The 17057-nt window shown below is 37.9% G+C and overlaps 2 protein-coding genes across 3 annotated transcripts in view; one reads left to right on the top strand and one right to left on the bottom strand.

Annotated features, from left to right (window-relative positions):
• The window catches only part of LOC118749206, a 28305-nt gene extending 23301 nt beyond the window's left edge, over positions 1-5004 (top strand). Inside the window, exons 2-4 of one of the 2 annotated variants that reach the window (XM_036483988.1) lie at positions 2881-3045; positions 3102-3474; positions 3531-5004. In XM_036483988.1, coding sequence (XP_036339881.1) covers positions 2881-3045; positions 3102-3474; positions 3531-4831 — 1839 coding nt within the window. In that variant the 3' untranslated portion in view covers positions 4832-5004. The remainder of the gene's footprint in view (positions 1-2880; positions 3046-3101; positions 3475-3530) is intronic. The other variant, XM_036483989.1, reaches the window with a different exon arrangement.
• Positions 5005-11796: 6792 nt separating this feature from the next.
• The window catches only part of LOC118749131 (mediator of RNA polymerase II transcription subunit 12), a 192179-nt gene continuing 186918 nt past the window's right edge, over positions 11797-17057 (bottom strand). The window contains exon 12 of the mRNA XM_036483899.1: positions 11797-11910. Coding sequence (XP_036339792.1) covers positions 11797-11910 — 114 coding nt within the window. The remainder of the gene's footprint in view (positions 11911-17057) is intronic.

Below are 17057 nucleotides of genomic sequence, written 5' to 3' on the forward strand. Positions count from 1 at the left end.
AAAAATATTGCCCGACAAGTAAACGAAACTACTGTTTATAAAAATTTTTCCTAAAAATAAATTCTTTGAAATAATTTAAACGAATATATGTAACATCCAAACCAAATCACGAACATTTGGTTTAAAATTATAGTGCACACTTTATGTCCAGTAGTTTTTCTTAAGATTGGTCCAAAAATATCATAATAAAGGAAGAAATCGATGCAGGTATTTAAAGCACAGAAAACAATAAAAAAGTATTGTTGAAAGGACTATGTTCTCTTTGACGTACGTCAAAGGTCAAGTAGAAGTGGGAACTTTTATGACTGCCCTTTGATAGCTGGGTTATATAGCTTAGGAAATAATATGATTAAAGATACTTTTATCAAAGTTGATAAATATGAGATTTTACCAGTTTTTTTATACAAATACTCCCATGTAAGGCGTCCGGATAACATCACCTAACGTCGCATCTCCACAGGCAAAAAATATTGGCTACCATTTGTCATTTTGTTTGCCAGATATACGTTTTACCGGTGCACTTTCACAACATTCGCATTCGCAAAAGCTCCGCATTGATTATTGCGATTGCGAAAGCGAATGCGAATATTAAAATTAATGCGGAAGCTCCGCGGTTGCGAAAGCGAATGCGAATATTCGCAACAACCCTGGTACAAACATACATATCTATGTATGTATATATTGCTGCGCTCCTATTACAATACGAACAATCTTGTTTGTAGAAAAAAACTACAACCGAAATGAGTTTGAATGATTTGAATGTTTTTCATTTATTCAGTCACATTCTTCCATTTGAAGGTAGAAAATTTGATACAAAATGGCTGCGGTTCTTTATACATTCCGGATAATCCAATTTCACAGCCGGAATAAACAGAATGCGTTTGAAATATACGTCAACATATCATCAGGAACGTTCTAAAGAATAAATAAACAAAAAAGTTTATTCCATACGTTGAGAATGAATAAAGAAATGCAGCCAATGTATATTCATAACTTATAAAATTCCAAACGCAAAGAGTTTTTGTATGAAAAATTAGCATAAGTTACTCAGGTGCACATTGCGCATGAGTGACATTCTTTCCTGTTAATTTTTCATACAAAGAAAATCTTTACGCATTTGCATTTCCTTTATATATCCATCGATCTTCTTCATTAGTACAAAATTTCCATAGAATCTGTTATTTTTTTCCTGTTAAAATTTGGGGTTTTAATTTTTTCTTAAAAAAAAAACTGGATTGATTAATTAATTTCTCCGAAAAACGCTGCTGGTAGAGCCGCTTGGCGAGACACTGCTCGAATAAACTGTTGGAAGAAACACAAGCATATGAACACTGGTTAAATTGCTAATATACTAAGGCTGCGTTTCTTTATACATTCCAGATAATCCAATTTCACAGCCGGAATAAACAAAATGCGTTTGAAATATAAGTTAACATATCATCAGGAACGTTCTAAAGAATAAGTAAACAAAACAGTTTATTCCAAACGTTCATAATGAATAAAGAAATGCAGCCTAAAAGTTTTGGATTTGAAAATTTCCTACCTGGAACTTGCTTATAAAAACGCTGCTGCTAGGGCCGCACAGTGTTTCGACTATAGGGAGGCAGGTGGAAATAATAGTTAACCTGCACCGGTTTTGCTGAAACTTGACATGTGCTCTTATTTTACTTAGGAATAGGAATGGAAATTTGGTAAAAATGGACGGAAACATTAAATTTCATCCTATTCCGATATATTTTAGTTTGTACTCTCTCTTTTACTAGAAAACTTCAAATATAAAATATGGGGAGAATTGGATCACTATAACGTCAGAATCTAACAAAAAATGTGGGCCCAGTCATTAACAGTGATTGAATTTTGGTTAATTTTTGTTTCCTGCTTTCCACCCTCAGAAAACAAAGGTTATTATTTAAAATTACATAAGTGCAAATATTCTCTTCTCCCAATATTTGAGGAGATTCTCTATTGTTAGAAAAATTCTTTTCGCGAAATTATGCAAAAGTACATAAAGTTCTCTAAAACATGCGTATAATTTCAAGACCTGACATACCGGTGCTCACACTTTATTTTATTAATAATCTTTAGCATCTACATTTCAAAGTGAAATATTTTATTTATGATATTTACTCTTTCCTCTATATAGCCAACTAGTTTTTTTTTATCAACTGTCACCATGACTTCTTTCCACCTTCGTTCGGAAATATCTTGTCGATCTAAAACTTAAAAGGCCACTTCTGAAAACCTTTTGTGGGTAATATGTATTAGTTTTTCCAAAAATGAATGCTTTAAGTTTGCGAAACTTACATGAAATTCTCTTGAATAAATCGCTGTTTTTTTGGGATTAATAGCTCAACCTATATGCAGATATACATATATAGCCAATTAGATTTCATCAATATGCACATGTATATTACGTGTTCCGAAAATCCGTTTTTCAGAATTTTGATTGGTAATAGCAAAAATATGGTTCATAATGCTCCAAGAACAATCTGTGAAAGATGACAATTTTTGGTTAATATCTTAGGCTCGCCCAAGTCCACCATATTTTACCAAAAATTTACTTACAAAAAAACCCAATTATTGCAAATTATGGCTTAGATTTTCCAATAAATTTGAAACGAAAAGTGAAAGCAAAAGAGGAACAAGGAAACAGTGATACAAACGCTTACTTTTTCCATTGCTCTCTGCTCCATTTTTTGTTTCATTTTGCCCAGAAATAAAATTGGAATACATGTAGTAGGAATTACTGTAACGCTGGTTTGCCACAGTTGCCAAAATTACAACAACCACCTCCTAAGTGACAACACATTATTATTTCAACATGGAGGAGCATGATATGAATGACAAAAGATTATGAAATGTAATAAATTTCTCTTGCAGATTTCATCACAGCAGCAAGTTTGTAGTTGGTCTACTCAAGAAAAATTGTCAAATAAAGTTATATATGACAATAATAGTAACCAATATATAGGCATCTTTGGAAATCGTTTTATTCGTTGTTGGAATGGATTTACTGCTGATATAAACAGTGTTAAAAAAATAAAGGTTAGTAAACTGTTAACCTTATATAAATCAGTAAACTAAAAATAGTTTAACTATAGCTACAGAAATCAGCAGTTGCCATTGTACCTACAGAAACTGGTGCTATAATCCTTTATGCTGATGGCGATTGGGATAAATTATCTGAGGCACTTACTCCACGGAAAGATTCTTCTGTACCTACTGTTTTAGACGCCACTCATTTAAACTACAGTAGTGTTAAAGATGTCAATGTAAAAAGTCTATTTAATGACACACAAGTCTTAACATACTTTGTACAAGCGGAAGACAATAAAAAAATGCATCTTGTGGTGTTACCATTAAAGGTTGGAGGCCAACAAAATATTTTAAAAATTACACGTAAGGACATGACTGTTGATTTATCTGGATATGCCATTGTTGAAGGGGATAATAATTTTATGCTGTTAACTATATGTAAGTATTTTGAAGCAAACTTTGAATATATATTTGAATTGACAAAAACCTTCCAGGGTCAGACCAAAGGATGTTTTTGCTAAACCTTGATGAAAATGTGGAATCGGAAAAGTCACCTGGAAACTTTGTATCAATCCTTTCCACACTTAAAGTGGATACTCCTTTATCAATTTTAGGAATAGCGAAAAATTGTGTAGCTATTTATGGAGCTAACAGTAACCAAGAAGGTGCTTCATTAATTCTCTACAACACGCAATTTAAAGTTGCTAAAGCTCAACAATTCTTCAAAGTATTTTTTGACTGTTCTCGAATTTGGAGCATCGATGAAAATATTATAATAGCTATGGGACAAAATTTATCTGTGGTTACATACCGGATGTCTCAAGAACTTTTAATAGATCTACTAGGAACGTATAGTGGTGAAAATAACACAAGAATGGAAGGTGATCATATAAATGAGGAGGATTATCATCAATCATTTTGTTCATTTAAAGAAAGTTCATGTATCTTCCGAAAAAAGGCTGTTAATTTCAAATGCGATTCTACGGGTAAAGATTTAAAAGATCATTTGAAAATATTGGAAAAATTACGAGACTATTCTTGCCTAGGCGAAGAAAATCAAACTTTTGTAAAAGTTGATCATGAAAAGTCATTTTTAGATGATATCATCGCTGTAGTCGAAACACCTTTAGATACACAGCTAATAAATAGAACACTTTTTGAATTCTTCGCTCGCCAATACGAAAACTGCGGAGCTACTGGACAAGAGATGTCAGAGAAATTACTGGTTTTGTTGTCAAAATTAGAGTGCAGTTCTGAAAATATGATCTTGTTGAGTCGGTTTTCGAGTGCGCCTGAATCAATACTTGCTAAAGTTTTTTTTTCCATGGTGATCAAAAGCGATCCGAAAACTTTAAAACACAAATACTTTGCAAGAAACATGCTGACTTCCTGTGGCACTAGAACATTTCGAAAAACAGAACTAACCGAGCAATTTCGAAGTGATTTTGGCTCTTTTGGGCTATTATTTCTCCTTGATTATTTTTATGAACTATTAACCGAACCATCGCCTATGGAACCATTTTGTACTGAAACGAGCTATTTAAAATTTGAAATGCAAATTATTCGTTGGCTTGACGGGCTATTACATGCGTATTTTCAACATTTGGTGCTATCGAAAGATGTTCAAGTAATAAAGACACTTTCGAAATGGACAATATTAATTTTGGCGTATAGCAATCAAATAAAAAAGCTGGAAGAGCTGTTATCACTACTGTATAACCTTGTCCAAAAGGAGCAACTTACGGAGAGTTCAAACGCTTCTATGTGGTATTGTATAGAAGAATTAAGTTTTTGAAAAACATAATATTATATAAGGCAATAAAATGAATTTGGTAATTTTAGTGTATTTGAAATTAGAATAAAGGTTTGCTAGAGAAAATATAAGCAACAAGAAGAATAACTGGAATAAAGTACCAAGGTTAGTTTTGAAGCTGAGAAATAAATTAACTACGAGAAACAATAAAGTCCCTAAAATACCTACCAAAAAAAAAAGTTTTATATGTAAAAATGGTCTTATTGGCTTTCAAAATATTCTTCAGCATGATTTATACACTTTTGCATACGCTCAACCCGACTGATGAAGCAATTTTCACGCAACCCAGACATCTGAATTCAATTTAGATTTATTTCGGTTATTTACTACCTTGATACAAGTATTAAGAGGTATTATTATTATTATTAATAAAGGGTGATTTTTTTGAGGTTAGGATTTTCATGCATTAGTATTTGACAGATCACGTGGGATTTCAGACATGGTGTCAAAGAGAAAGATGCTCAGTATGCTTTGAAATTTCATCATGAATAGACTTACTAACGAGCAACGCTTGCAAATCATTGAATTTTATTACCAAAATCAGTGTTCGGTTCGAAATGTGTTTCGCGCTTTACGTCCGATTTATGGTCTACATAATCGACCAAGTGAGCAAACAATTAATGCGATTGTGACCAAGTTTCGCACTCAGTTTACTTTATTGGACATTAAACCAACCACACGAATGCGTACAGTGCGTACAGAAGAGAATATTGCGTCTGTTTCTGAGAGTGTTGCTGAAGACCGTGAAATGTCGATTCGTCGCCGTTCGCAGCAATTGGGTTTGTGTTATTCGACCACATGGAAGATTTTACGCAAAGATCTTGGTGTAAAACCGTATAAAATACAGCTCGTGCAAGAACTGAAGCCGAACGATCTGCCACAACGTCGAATTTTCAGTGAATGGGCCCTAGAAAAGTTGGCAGAAAATCCGCTTTTTTATCGACAAATTTTGTTCAGCGATGAGGCTCATTTCTGGTTGAATGGCTTCGTAAATAAGCAAAATTGCCGCATTTGGAGTGAAGAGCAACCAGAAGCCGTTCAAGAACTGCCCATGCATCCCGAAAAATGCACTGTTTGGTGTGGTTTGTACGCTGGTGGAATCATTGGACCGTATTTTTTTCAAAGATGCTGTTGGACGCAACGTTACGGTGAATGGCGATCGCTATCGTTCGATGCTAACAAACTTTTTGTTGCCAAAAATGGAAGAACTGAACTTGGTTGACATGTGGTTTCAACAAGATGGCGCTACATGCCACACAGCTCGCGATTCTATGGCCATTTTGAGGGAAAACTTCGGAGAACAATTCATCTCAAGAAATGGACCGGTAAGTTGGCCACCAAGATCATGCGATTTGACGCCTTTAGACTATTTTTTTGTGGGGCTACGTCAAGTCTAAAGTCTACAGAAATAAGCCAGCAACTATTCCAGCTTTGGAAGACAACATTTCCGAAGAAATTCGGGCTATTCCGGCCGAAATGCTCGAAAAAGTTGCCCAAAATTGGACTTTCCGAATGGACCACCTAAGACGCAGCCGCGGTCAACATTTAAATGAAATTATCTTCAAAAAGTAAATGTCATGGACCAATCTAACGTTTCAAATAAAGAACCGATGAGATTTTGCAAATTTTATGCGTTTTTTTTAAAAAAAAAGTTATCAAGCTCTTAAAAAATCACCCGTTATTATTATAATTTTTTTGTGCGCAAGGGTCCTGCATCTGGCACCGAAGTTCTGCATGTCTTCAGATGCAGGAGCGCGCTACTTGAGCCTCAAGGCTGCTCTTTTGTAGGGGCGTTTCATTCGGGAGTCCTCAGTAGACATCCGTCCTCTCGTTTGCATCCGTATCTTTCTCGTTTGTCTCCGTATCTTTCTTCCAACATTCTCCGCGAAAACAAGAAGTGCTCGCAAGTGAAGAATGTATGGTGTACGTTATCTTCGACGTTTCCAGAGTAGTGACAGAACGGTGAGTCTACCCTGCCCATTCTATAAAGATATTCTCGGAAGTTACCATGACCGGTGAGGAATTGCGTCAATTAGAAATCGACCTCCCCGTGCGGTCTTTTCAACCATGTTTGAAGGTGAGCTATCAGAGTGTGCGTCCTCCGACCTTTTGTGCTCGCGTTTCAGTTTTGTTGCCATTGCTGGATCAGTTGCTCGCGTGCCCTTCCCGCGGCAGCAGCTTGGCCTATCTCGGCACTGAGATTGTAAATTTCTTTTCGCTTATGCGCAAGTAGCTCAATTGGCATGACGCCAGAAATAACTAGTTAGAACCGCGTCCGCGGACACTGTACGGTATGCAGAAGCAATGCGTAGTGCCCCTCTGCGCTGGACCGAAGATATTTGAATCCGGTATTTTTTGACTTTCAATGCGTCGGCACATATTTCTGCCCCGTACAGGGGCACCAACTGGACTGCTGTCATCAAAAGTTTCCTACGGCATGGCTTCGGGCCGCCCACGTTCGCCATCAGCCTTCTTAGAGCCACCGTGCTCTGTGCAGCTTTTTCACATATTCCTTGAATGTTTTCCCAGAATGTAAGTTTTCTGTTCAGCTTCACCCCTACGTGTTTTGTGGACCTAGAAGTTGTCACGGGCTGAGGTCCGACCATTATGTTTGTAATTGTTGGGATTCGTTTCTTGGTGAGGAGCACCATCTCTGTTTTGGATGTAGCCAATTGCAGACCGTGATTGCTCATCCATCCACTGACGCTGCGCATTACCTGGTTCAGCTTTAGCTGCGCTAGCAGGATGTTTCTTGCTGTTATGACGGCGGCCATGTCATCCGCGACGGCGACAAGGAAGGCGCTCTCTGGCATTTGCGTGCGCAACAGACTGTCATACGTGGCGTTCCAGAGGTCCGTGCCAAGTACAGACCCCTGTGTCGCCGACGGTTATACGTCTTTTTGTTCGACCTTGTGTTGTGTCGTACAAAAGCCAACGGTCTCTAAAGGGAGTCCCGAATCATATCTAGCAAGTATGTTGGAACTTTGAATGACCGTTCCAAGGCCTCCAGCATGTCGTCCCATCTTGCCGAGTTGGCGTTCTTGACGTCCAGTGTGACTAGCAGCACTATTGGCCGCGCCTGGCGGCAGGCTTCTTCGGCTTTATGTACCACCTCGACTACTTCACTAATTGCTCCTATAGTTGAGTGTCCCTTTCTGAAGCCATGTTGTCGGGGGTGACAGGCCTCCCTCGTTTTCTATGGCTGACGTCAAGCGTATTTTGAACTGACTCTCCATCATCTTGCCTGCTGTGTCTAACATGCAGAGTGGCCGGAAAGATGAAGGAGAGTTTGGGTCCCCTTTGCCCTTGGGTATAAGCACCAGCCTCGCCTTCTTCCACTGGCTTGGGAAGACCCGGGCTCTAAGGCAGCTGTTGTACATGTTAAGCAGGAGATCAGGGCTCGTTTTTGCTGCTAACCTGATTGCCTCCGATGGTATGCCATCGGGGCCTGGAGCCTTCCCGACTTTCATGCTTCGCAGGGCTAACTTCAGCTCGTCTGCCGAAAACAGTGGTGCTTCGGCTTGCTCCTCGACGAACACTATCTGCTCTGTGTGGGAAATAGTGAGTCCACTATATTCTTAACTCGGACTTCATCCATCGCTTGCGATGGTGTATGCAACTTTTTCATGACTATATTGTATCCATGGCCCTAGGGATCACAATCCCCTTCGTCGCATAACGCTTTCCAGCAGTTCCGTTTACTCTTCTGAATGTCGGCCCCAAGTGGTTTCTTAGCGCTTTTGTAGGCTGCTGCTCTGGTCAACGCCTCAGGTCTGCCACGAGCGCGCGTTGAGAGTCTGCGCATTCTATGGCAGGCCCTTCGCACCTCTGCAATTCGGTAATTCCACCAGTGCACCTGCTTTTTACCTAACCATGCTCTCCTAAGCGGCATAGAGGCTTTGCATGCCCGGTGTATGCAGCGCATCGTTTCTTTCACCAGCTTAGCACAAGACGCCCTGTTGTGGGTGCCTTGGGAATCTGCTAGGAGTGATGTGTCGAACTTGCGAGCATCGACCCTAGACGGGTTCCATTCTGGTTTCCTGCGAGGGATACGGCTCTTGCGTTAAAATCTCCAGCAACAATTAAGGCCCTTACTATGGTTGCATTCGATTTTCGATCTTCGCTGGTTATAGAAGATCGAAAGTGAAGTTGGTATTTAGTCTGTTCCAATAGCAGTCCGGTTTACAGGATTTAGTCAGAACTTACAGGAAGTCGTTCCTATTGACATAAAACCTGTAAGTGGGAACACATTTGAGAGAGTAACTGAGCAACTGTTCCTAGTCAGAAGTTACAGGATTTAGTCCGGAGTTTCTCTTCCTGTAAGTTCATGAAAAGTGTCAAACGATCAGCTGATTTGCATGAGCAAGCAAAAACTAACAGCGGTGAAAGCAAAGTACCTTATATTTGTAAAAAAATGGAAGTAAACAACGGAATGTTTGAATATGTATAGATCTTAATAATTATCTAGTGATATTTCAGCTAAATCAGTGTTGTACAAATGACATGTAAACAAAGCGACTGACGTTTTTATAGGAAATACTGCTTTTTGCGTTCCTATGCACTTCTGCATCTGTTCTCCTTTTACTCTCATTTGAGAGAGTAAAATTGTAGTTTGACAGTCCCACAGGTTTTAGTCCGAAGTTCAAAGGAACAGATTAATTATGAGCTATGCCAGCTGTCGAAATTTTCGTTGAGTATCGAATTTTCTATCGAACAGAATTTTGCTTTCGACGGTGTAGAGAAGTGTTAGGAAATTGTGAAAAATGTGTGATTTTGCATTTGTTTTCTTACTTTTCGGCGGCTAAACACTAATTTTAAATTTTTTTATTAATTTCATGCAGTTCTTACGTCGTGAATACTAAACACAAGCTCGAAAGGCTGGTTTTACTTGTGAAAGAAAATCCCAATACTCAGTTGGCACGATCTCTGAGAACAAAATCGTAGAGCTGTTGATAGTTTTAATATATTTTAAATAGATTTGGATCACAAAATTTCTTGTATGACAAAATATATTCGAAAGACTACACTTAAACTCTCTTCAATGTTTTCTGCTCCAGGCCAGTTTACTAAGGTCTCATCCTCTTGACGCATCGTTGAACCAGAATTTCGTTGTACTGATTTTTACCACGTTCTTATAAACTCGTTTTCTCTTTTAATTCATTTTAATTTGCACAAAATTACATGTGTACTCTAGCCAGAACATGTCTTCTTACAGTTTAATAATTTTCTGTTTTTCGTAATAAATTGTTTTCGTTCATTTTTAATAGAAATATAGGCCCCTATTATGAGTTGCATTCGATCTTCGACTGTGATCGAAAGTGCTGATCGAACGAATTTTCATTTGGTATTATGGCGCTCATTCGATGAAGAATAGCGCTATTGTGAATTTCGCTCGTTTAGGTTGTTCACAATAGTATATTTTTCACCGCCGAGAAGCATTGTTTACAAATCTAGCAAACTAAATAGTGTGCTTATACATATGTACATATGTAAATTTGTGCAAATTAAAAAGAAATAAAAAGAAATCGAGTTTATGAAAACGTGGAAAAAAAATTTTAATTAGTACAACGGAGTTCTGGTTGAACGATTCGTCAGAGGATGAAACTTAGAAAACTGGCCAAGAGCAGATAACGTTTAAGAGAGTTTAAGTGCAGTATTTCGAATATATTTTGAAATAAAATATATTTAAGAAATTTTGCGATCCAAATATATTTAAAATATATTAAAACTATAAACAGATCTATGATTTTGTTCTCAGAGATCGTGCCAACAGCGTATTGGCATTTCCTTTCATTAAGTAAAACCAGACATTCGAGCTTGCGTTTTGTATTCACGACGTTGGAATTGCATGAAATTAATAAAAATTGTTTAGAATTAGTGTCTAGCCGCCAAAAAGTAAGAAACCAAATGCAAAATCATAAATTCTTCACAACTTTCTAACTCTTCGCTACACCAACGAAAGCAAAATTCTGTTCGACAGAAAATTCGATACTCAACGAAAATTTCGACACGCTTGCATAGCTCATAATACGAATTTCACTTTCGATCTTCGATCTTCCATAGAGGGCTATAGTTCATTCTGCATCAAATGACATATACATCCACAGTTGTTACAAAATTTAGGAAAACTGGAAAAATTTTCACCAAAATTTTCAACTTTAAATTTTTTAGATTTTTTTGAGTATGCAGTTTTGTAGTTCACTCAATTTCAGTATAATAAAGTATAAGCTTTAAGTGGTTATAAACTTCCGTTGATTTTTAAGAATTTTTTCGCTGATGATGTTGCTCATTTTCTCCATATAGCGGATGTCACGCATTTCTTTGTATGCGAAAAAATAGCGAAGAGCGTCAGTAAAAAAATTCTCAAAAATCAACGGTAGATTATAGCCACTTAAAACTTGCATTTTATTATACTGAATTTGAGTGAGCTACAAAACTGCATAGCCAAAACTGCAAATTCCAAAAAATTTGGTTTAGAAGTTGAAAATTTGTCGAATTTTCCTAAATTTTGTAAATATAAAGAAAAACACTGTACGGAGACATATTCTGGTTAGTGTACATATGTATACGCACACTATTTAGTTTGCTCGATTTGTAAACAAAGCTTCTCAGCGGTGAAAAGTATACCATTGTGACCAACTTAACGAGCGAAATTCACAATAGCGCTATTCTTCATCGAACGAGCGCCATAATACCAAATGAAAATTCGTTCGATCAGCACTTTCGACCACAGTCGAAGATCGAATGCAACTCATAATAGGGGCCTAAGTGTCTGGTTATATCACGCAACTCATCTTCAAGGCCTCCGAGCTTCTCCCTGAAGACAAGGACTGTGTCGTTTGGCGACAAGGAGCAGCTCACCAGAGTGATTAGCGCCATTTTCACCCATAGGTAGCAACGCCCGACCCCGCTGCTCTCTGCGCGATGGTTGGGATTAGCAATCCATATTACGGCTGAGCCCGATTGGTCAACATGCCAGGTTTCCTTTGTTCTATAGGGCTTACTGATGATGGCAGCGCCTGCTCTTTGTTCAAGAACCAATTGGTCCAGCAGGTCATAAGCTACCGTATGTATTGTTCGTGTTGCTTTGTATAAGTTTAATCATATTCGCCCAAGCTTTGCCTTAGCCTCGACAAGGGCATCACTGAAGGACTTGCAAGCTCCCGAGCCAATTTCAATAATAATTTCAGGCAGAAATTAAGGATATTTAGAAATTTGTTTTTGGGGATGTTCGTCGACTGTTTTATTGTGCTCCATTTTGACATTATGATATTAATGGCTAAGGGTATCGGAATGTTGGTAAACAACGATACCACATCAAAAGACACCAGCAATTCTTCCTCACTTACTTTTACTTTATCCAGTTTATCTTTTAATCTGAACGCATTTTTTATATTGTATTCCTCAGAGATGAGATTACTGAGAATCTTACCTACATATTTGGACAAACCATAACACGGATTTTGATGGACGAACAAATTGGCCTTAGGGGCAAGTCAGATTTGTGGATCTTTGGTAATCCGTAAAGTCGTGGTGCAATCGCTGCTGTGCATACGAGTTGTTGTTTACCTCTGTTTTTTTGCTTTTGTACAATTCGTCTACCAGGGTGTTGTTCTTTCTCAGTAGCACATTTGTTGGATCGTTTCTTACTTTTTTATTGATTCGTACGATTTATAAAGTTTCACATCATCTGCGTACATTAAAATTTTTGAAAATCTGTAGAAATATCGTTGTTCACCCCGAAGGCCGGAAAAGGCACTCATGTTTCCCCTAGGGATTTAACCTATCAGTCTCTTCGTTTTTGCTAAAAACGCTAGAGAGACTGATAGACCTGTACATAAGAAACGCGATCCCTTAGGATTGTCTTTTAAGAGCTAAATATGCTTATTGCAAGAAAAGGTCGGTGTATACCTGCCTGCACATATTGCTAAAGATTGTAGAAGGTCAGAGAAAGCCTTTACGCAGGAAGATTGTGCAGTAGGGGCCTACTTCGATATCGAGGGGACCTTCTACAATCACACTCTCACTCCAGAGGCAATAGTCAAGTATCTAGGGGTTGAAACCAACCCAGTAAGCTTACTTCTTGACCGAACTGTCGCGGCGGAGTGGGGGAGTGTCTGCACTCAGTGCAGAGTCAATAGGAGCACTCCACAAGGTGGTGTTCTCTCTCTTTTGCTCTGGATTGCGGTTGTAAACCACCTTCTAGAGGAACTGGAGAAAGTGGGCTGTCGGGTGATCGCCTATGTAGACGATGTAGAACTTTTGGTTAAGGGACTATTTCTATACACTCTTTTTGATCTGGCTCAAGATTACCTGAACCAGGTAACTAGGTAGGCGATCAACGGCGGCTGTCGTAGAAGCCCAGCATTGAGGAAAGGGTAGGAACGGTGTCGGTTGCATTCTAATGCTGTAGGGGAGCTATCGGTAAAAGGTGGGGTCTCTCGCCCAAATTTATTCACTAGCTCCAGGAAACCAGATTTAGGCCTATATTGTTTCAAGGAACCCTTGTCTGGTGGAACTCACACTTGTAAAACAGGAACTAGCGCAGTATTAGGAACCACACCTACACTGGCGCTTAACACACATGTTGAACACGGCGCCTGTGGATATTGCAGATAGAATTGTCGCAGCACGAACTGCTATTGGGCTAAGGGAAAGTGAGTGCTTTTGTGACATAAAAAAGGAAAAGAAGGCGTTTCTCTGCTGCAGAAAATGTTTTTATAGGGTACTTTAAAACAAGTTACCTCTCAAGGGCTAGTGATGGAGGTTCTGAAATTTCGACTGATCCTTTTGTATCAGCTGTCAAGAGGAAGATGAAGTGGAATCATCTTTACACTTTCTTTAAGACTGAGCTCTTAGGGATCGAAATTAGCCGCATTCGAAATTTCGTGATCGGCTCGCGGCGTTAACTTAACCCAACCTAACCTGTACTTCTTTAAGCTATGAAATAGTTGGTCACATTATCAATGAGCCCATATGGTTTATAAGGGCACATCAAGGCAACCACGCCCTCCATATGCCTAATATGATAGAGAGAGGGGGATATGCGGGCAGGCTGATAAAGCGGTAGCGCTTGATGTGACCCTTTTACCATTTATCAATTAGGGGATTATATTGGAGGAGTCATGCTCTAGCTGCCGTAGGCTGCTGTGCAACGAGCTGGGATTTATTCATGGATGCATTCATGCAGAGCCCCAGTGGTGTTTGTAAACCGTAGCTTACCGCTACAAAGGAATGTTCTTTCGCGATTTTTTCCCACACTAATATGAATCGGCCAGTGCTTTATGTCTGCTTAAACGCCAGCGACCTTCAAATATTGAGATGTTTTTTGCCTGAAACCAGTATGTACTTTTAACAGATGTTTTTCCTGTTTTGCATCAGAGAATCCATTTGCACGGTAGCAAAAACCAAAAAACCCATTTAAAATATATTTTTTTAAGTTCATCGAACGCTGTTCTTAAGTCAAAAGAATAAAAATACAAAGATTTTTCTTTTGTCTTAAGACCAAGGTAATTTTTAGTTTAATCACACCTTGAAAATGACGTAAAAGTAAAATTTTTGATTTTTTATCTTGTTTTACCTAAAACCAGCTTGTAATAAACCTTTTAAAAACAATTAAAAAATAAAATGCTTTCGATTTTTGCGACAACGGAAATGGGTTCCTTCATGAACGAACAGCAAATATATGGGGTTAAACTTTTTAAAAATTTCATTTCGTGCTGCTTTCTGGCCAAAAAAAGGAAAACAATATACACCATCTATTTTCGAAAGTCATTTTAAAGGTCATGGCAATTATTCAACCAAACGAGACTATTTTTCCTGAATTCCCCATTTATTTAGCTATCTCTTTTCGTTTGATTTGGTCCCTTTTTCAAAAATAGATCACTGTGCGCCATATACAAGGCCCAACGTACAGAGTAACTGCCATACCTAACCAAAAGCGTCAGCGTTGTCTGGCTGTCAAAAAATTCTCATGCCAATACAATTTGTATGAAGCATACCGAAACAACGCGGCGACAACGCTGAGCGGTTGCAATATCCGATTTTGACAGGGTTTGGTATGGAAGTTGGCTGCAGAAAACGGCGAAACTGTCATTTTCGTGTTACACACTAACAAACCTATGCTTATTGTTGGTGTTATTTCTGCATTTGACGTAGCGTTGACGATTTGGTTTAGGTATGGCACTTCGGAGTTAACGCTGATTTTGAGAGCCCAAATATGAACCGATTTCAAGTTTCTTGTTTTTGGAATTAAAGATAATTAAATTTCGCGTCGATCAATCTCTGGCGATTTTTTAAAAAAAGCTCTAGTTTTTTATTTATTTATGTTGAAAAATTAAAGAAATAAAATCTTTACGTTTGAATGCTTCCACTTTTTTGGAAAATACTTGAAATTAAATTCAAATGTCTGCAAATATAAAAAAAAAATATTCGTACAAACTGAATTTCTCACATTAGAATGTGTATGTGGTGTGGGAAATTTGTATGGCAGGTGCCACGCCCCCTTTTTCAATAACCCCCATTTCTTTCCATGAGTTTGGCGTTGATATTATATATATATCTGTACTAAGTTGCAGCACTCTACGATGAATACTTCCAGAGATATGTTGTGTGAAAACTTCGGTTTGTATGGCAGGTGTCACGCCCCCTTGATATGTAGAAATTGCATGAACCAAAAATATAAGATCACGCGGGCAGGAGAGTAGCCCGTTAGAATCGCATTTAGGAAAAAAAGTTTAACGATTTTGACATTAGGCGTTTGTTTACATTTCTTCATAATTTAACACAACGGCATGATTTATAGAAGAATTTGCATAATAAAAATGATTATTCATGCGTTCAACAATTTCGCGGTTTTCTCCGTTCTCTTCGTTGTTTACTTCTTACAACAAAGATGGCGTCGAGATTTCGCCAGCCAGAAAATAACTTTTTTCTTTCTTTCCTTCCCGCGTGATCTTGTGTCTTTATTTCTTGTAGAAATTGCGTTTCATCTATTATCATCCTTGGATAGTCCGGAGCCGGGTTATCAGTTCGTCGGAATATTTTTATACCTTTCATGAGCATGAAATGGTATTATAACTTTGGTCCGATGTTTGTAAGTACCAGAATAAGAAGAGATAGACCCATTAAAATGTATACTTATATGATCATATCGTCGAGCTGAGTTGATTTATCTATGTCCGTCTGTCCGTCTGTCCGTCTGTCTGTCTGTTTGTATGCAATCTAGTCTCTCAGTTTTAGAGATATCCGGATCAAATTTGGTAGGTGGGTGTATTTTTATAATGTATTAATCATTTGTCGGAACCGGAAGAAGCGGACCACTTTAACTTATAGCTCCTATACAACTGATTGTTCAGATATGAGATTTTTCGTTATAACTTCTCCATTTATGCAGCTACGAACATGAAATTTTGCAGCACTTGCACCCATTATCAACAGAATGCTTACGGAGAAAATTACAAAGATCGGTTCAATACAACCCATAGCTCCCATACAACTGATTATTCAGATATAAAATTTTTCGTTATAACTCCTTTATTTATATAGCTGGGAACAGGAAATTCCGCACTGTTTTCAATAATTATCAACAGAAAACTTACAGTGAAAATTAAAAAGATCGGATAACTATAACCTATAGCTCCCATACAACTGATTGTTCAGATATGAGATTTTTCGTTATAATTCATCCATTTATGTAGCTAGGCACATGAAATTTTGCACTGTGGTCACTAATTATCAGCAGAAGACTTACAGTGAAAATAACGAAGATCGGGTCACTATAGCCTGCAGCCCCTATACGACTGATTGTTCAGATATGAGGTCTTTTATCATAACTCCTCCATTTATGCAGCTAGGAACATGAAATTTCGCACCATTTTCACTCATTATTAAAAGAATACTTACAGTGAAAATAACAAGGATCGGGTGACTACAACATATATATTCCATACATCTGATTGTTCAGATATGGGATTTTACTGTAAAACTCCTTTATTTGAACAGCTAAAACCGCTAAATTTCGTAAGATATTTTATAAATAATAATACAAAGTCTACTGAGAAAATCGTCAAAATCTATGCTGTATAAGCTTTATCTCCTATAGCACTGATTGCTCAGATACCAGTTTTTGCGATATATCTCCTTTATGTAGGAAACTAAATCCAATAAATTGTGTTACCGGTTTACATACCGATCACATAGCAGTGAA

The sequence above is a fragment of the Rhagoletis pomonella genome, unplaced genomic scaffold (genome assembly GCF_013731165.1).
Source record: "Rhagoletis pomonella isolate Grant_MI unplaced genomic scaffold, Rhpom_1.0 Rhpom_scaffold_00014, whole genome shotgun sequence".
NCBI lineage: Eukaryota > Metazoa > Arthropoda > Insecta > Diptera > Tephritidae > Rhagoletis > Rhagoletis pomonella.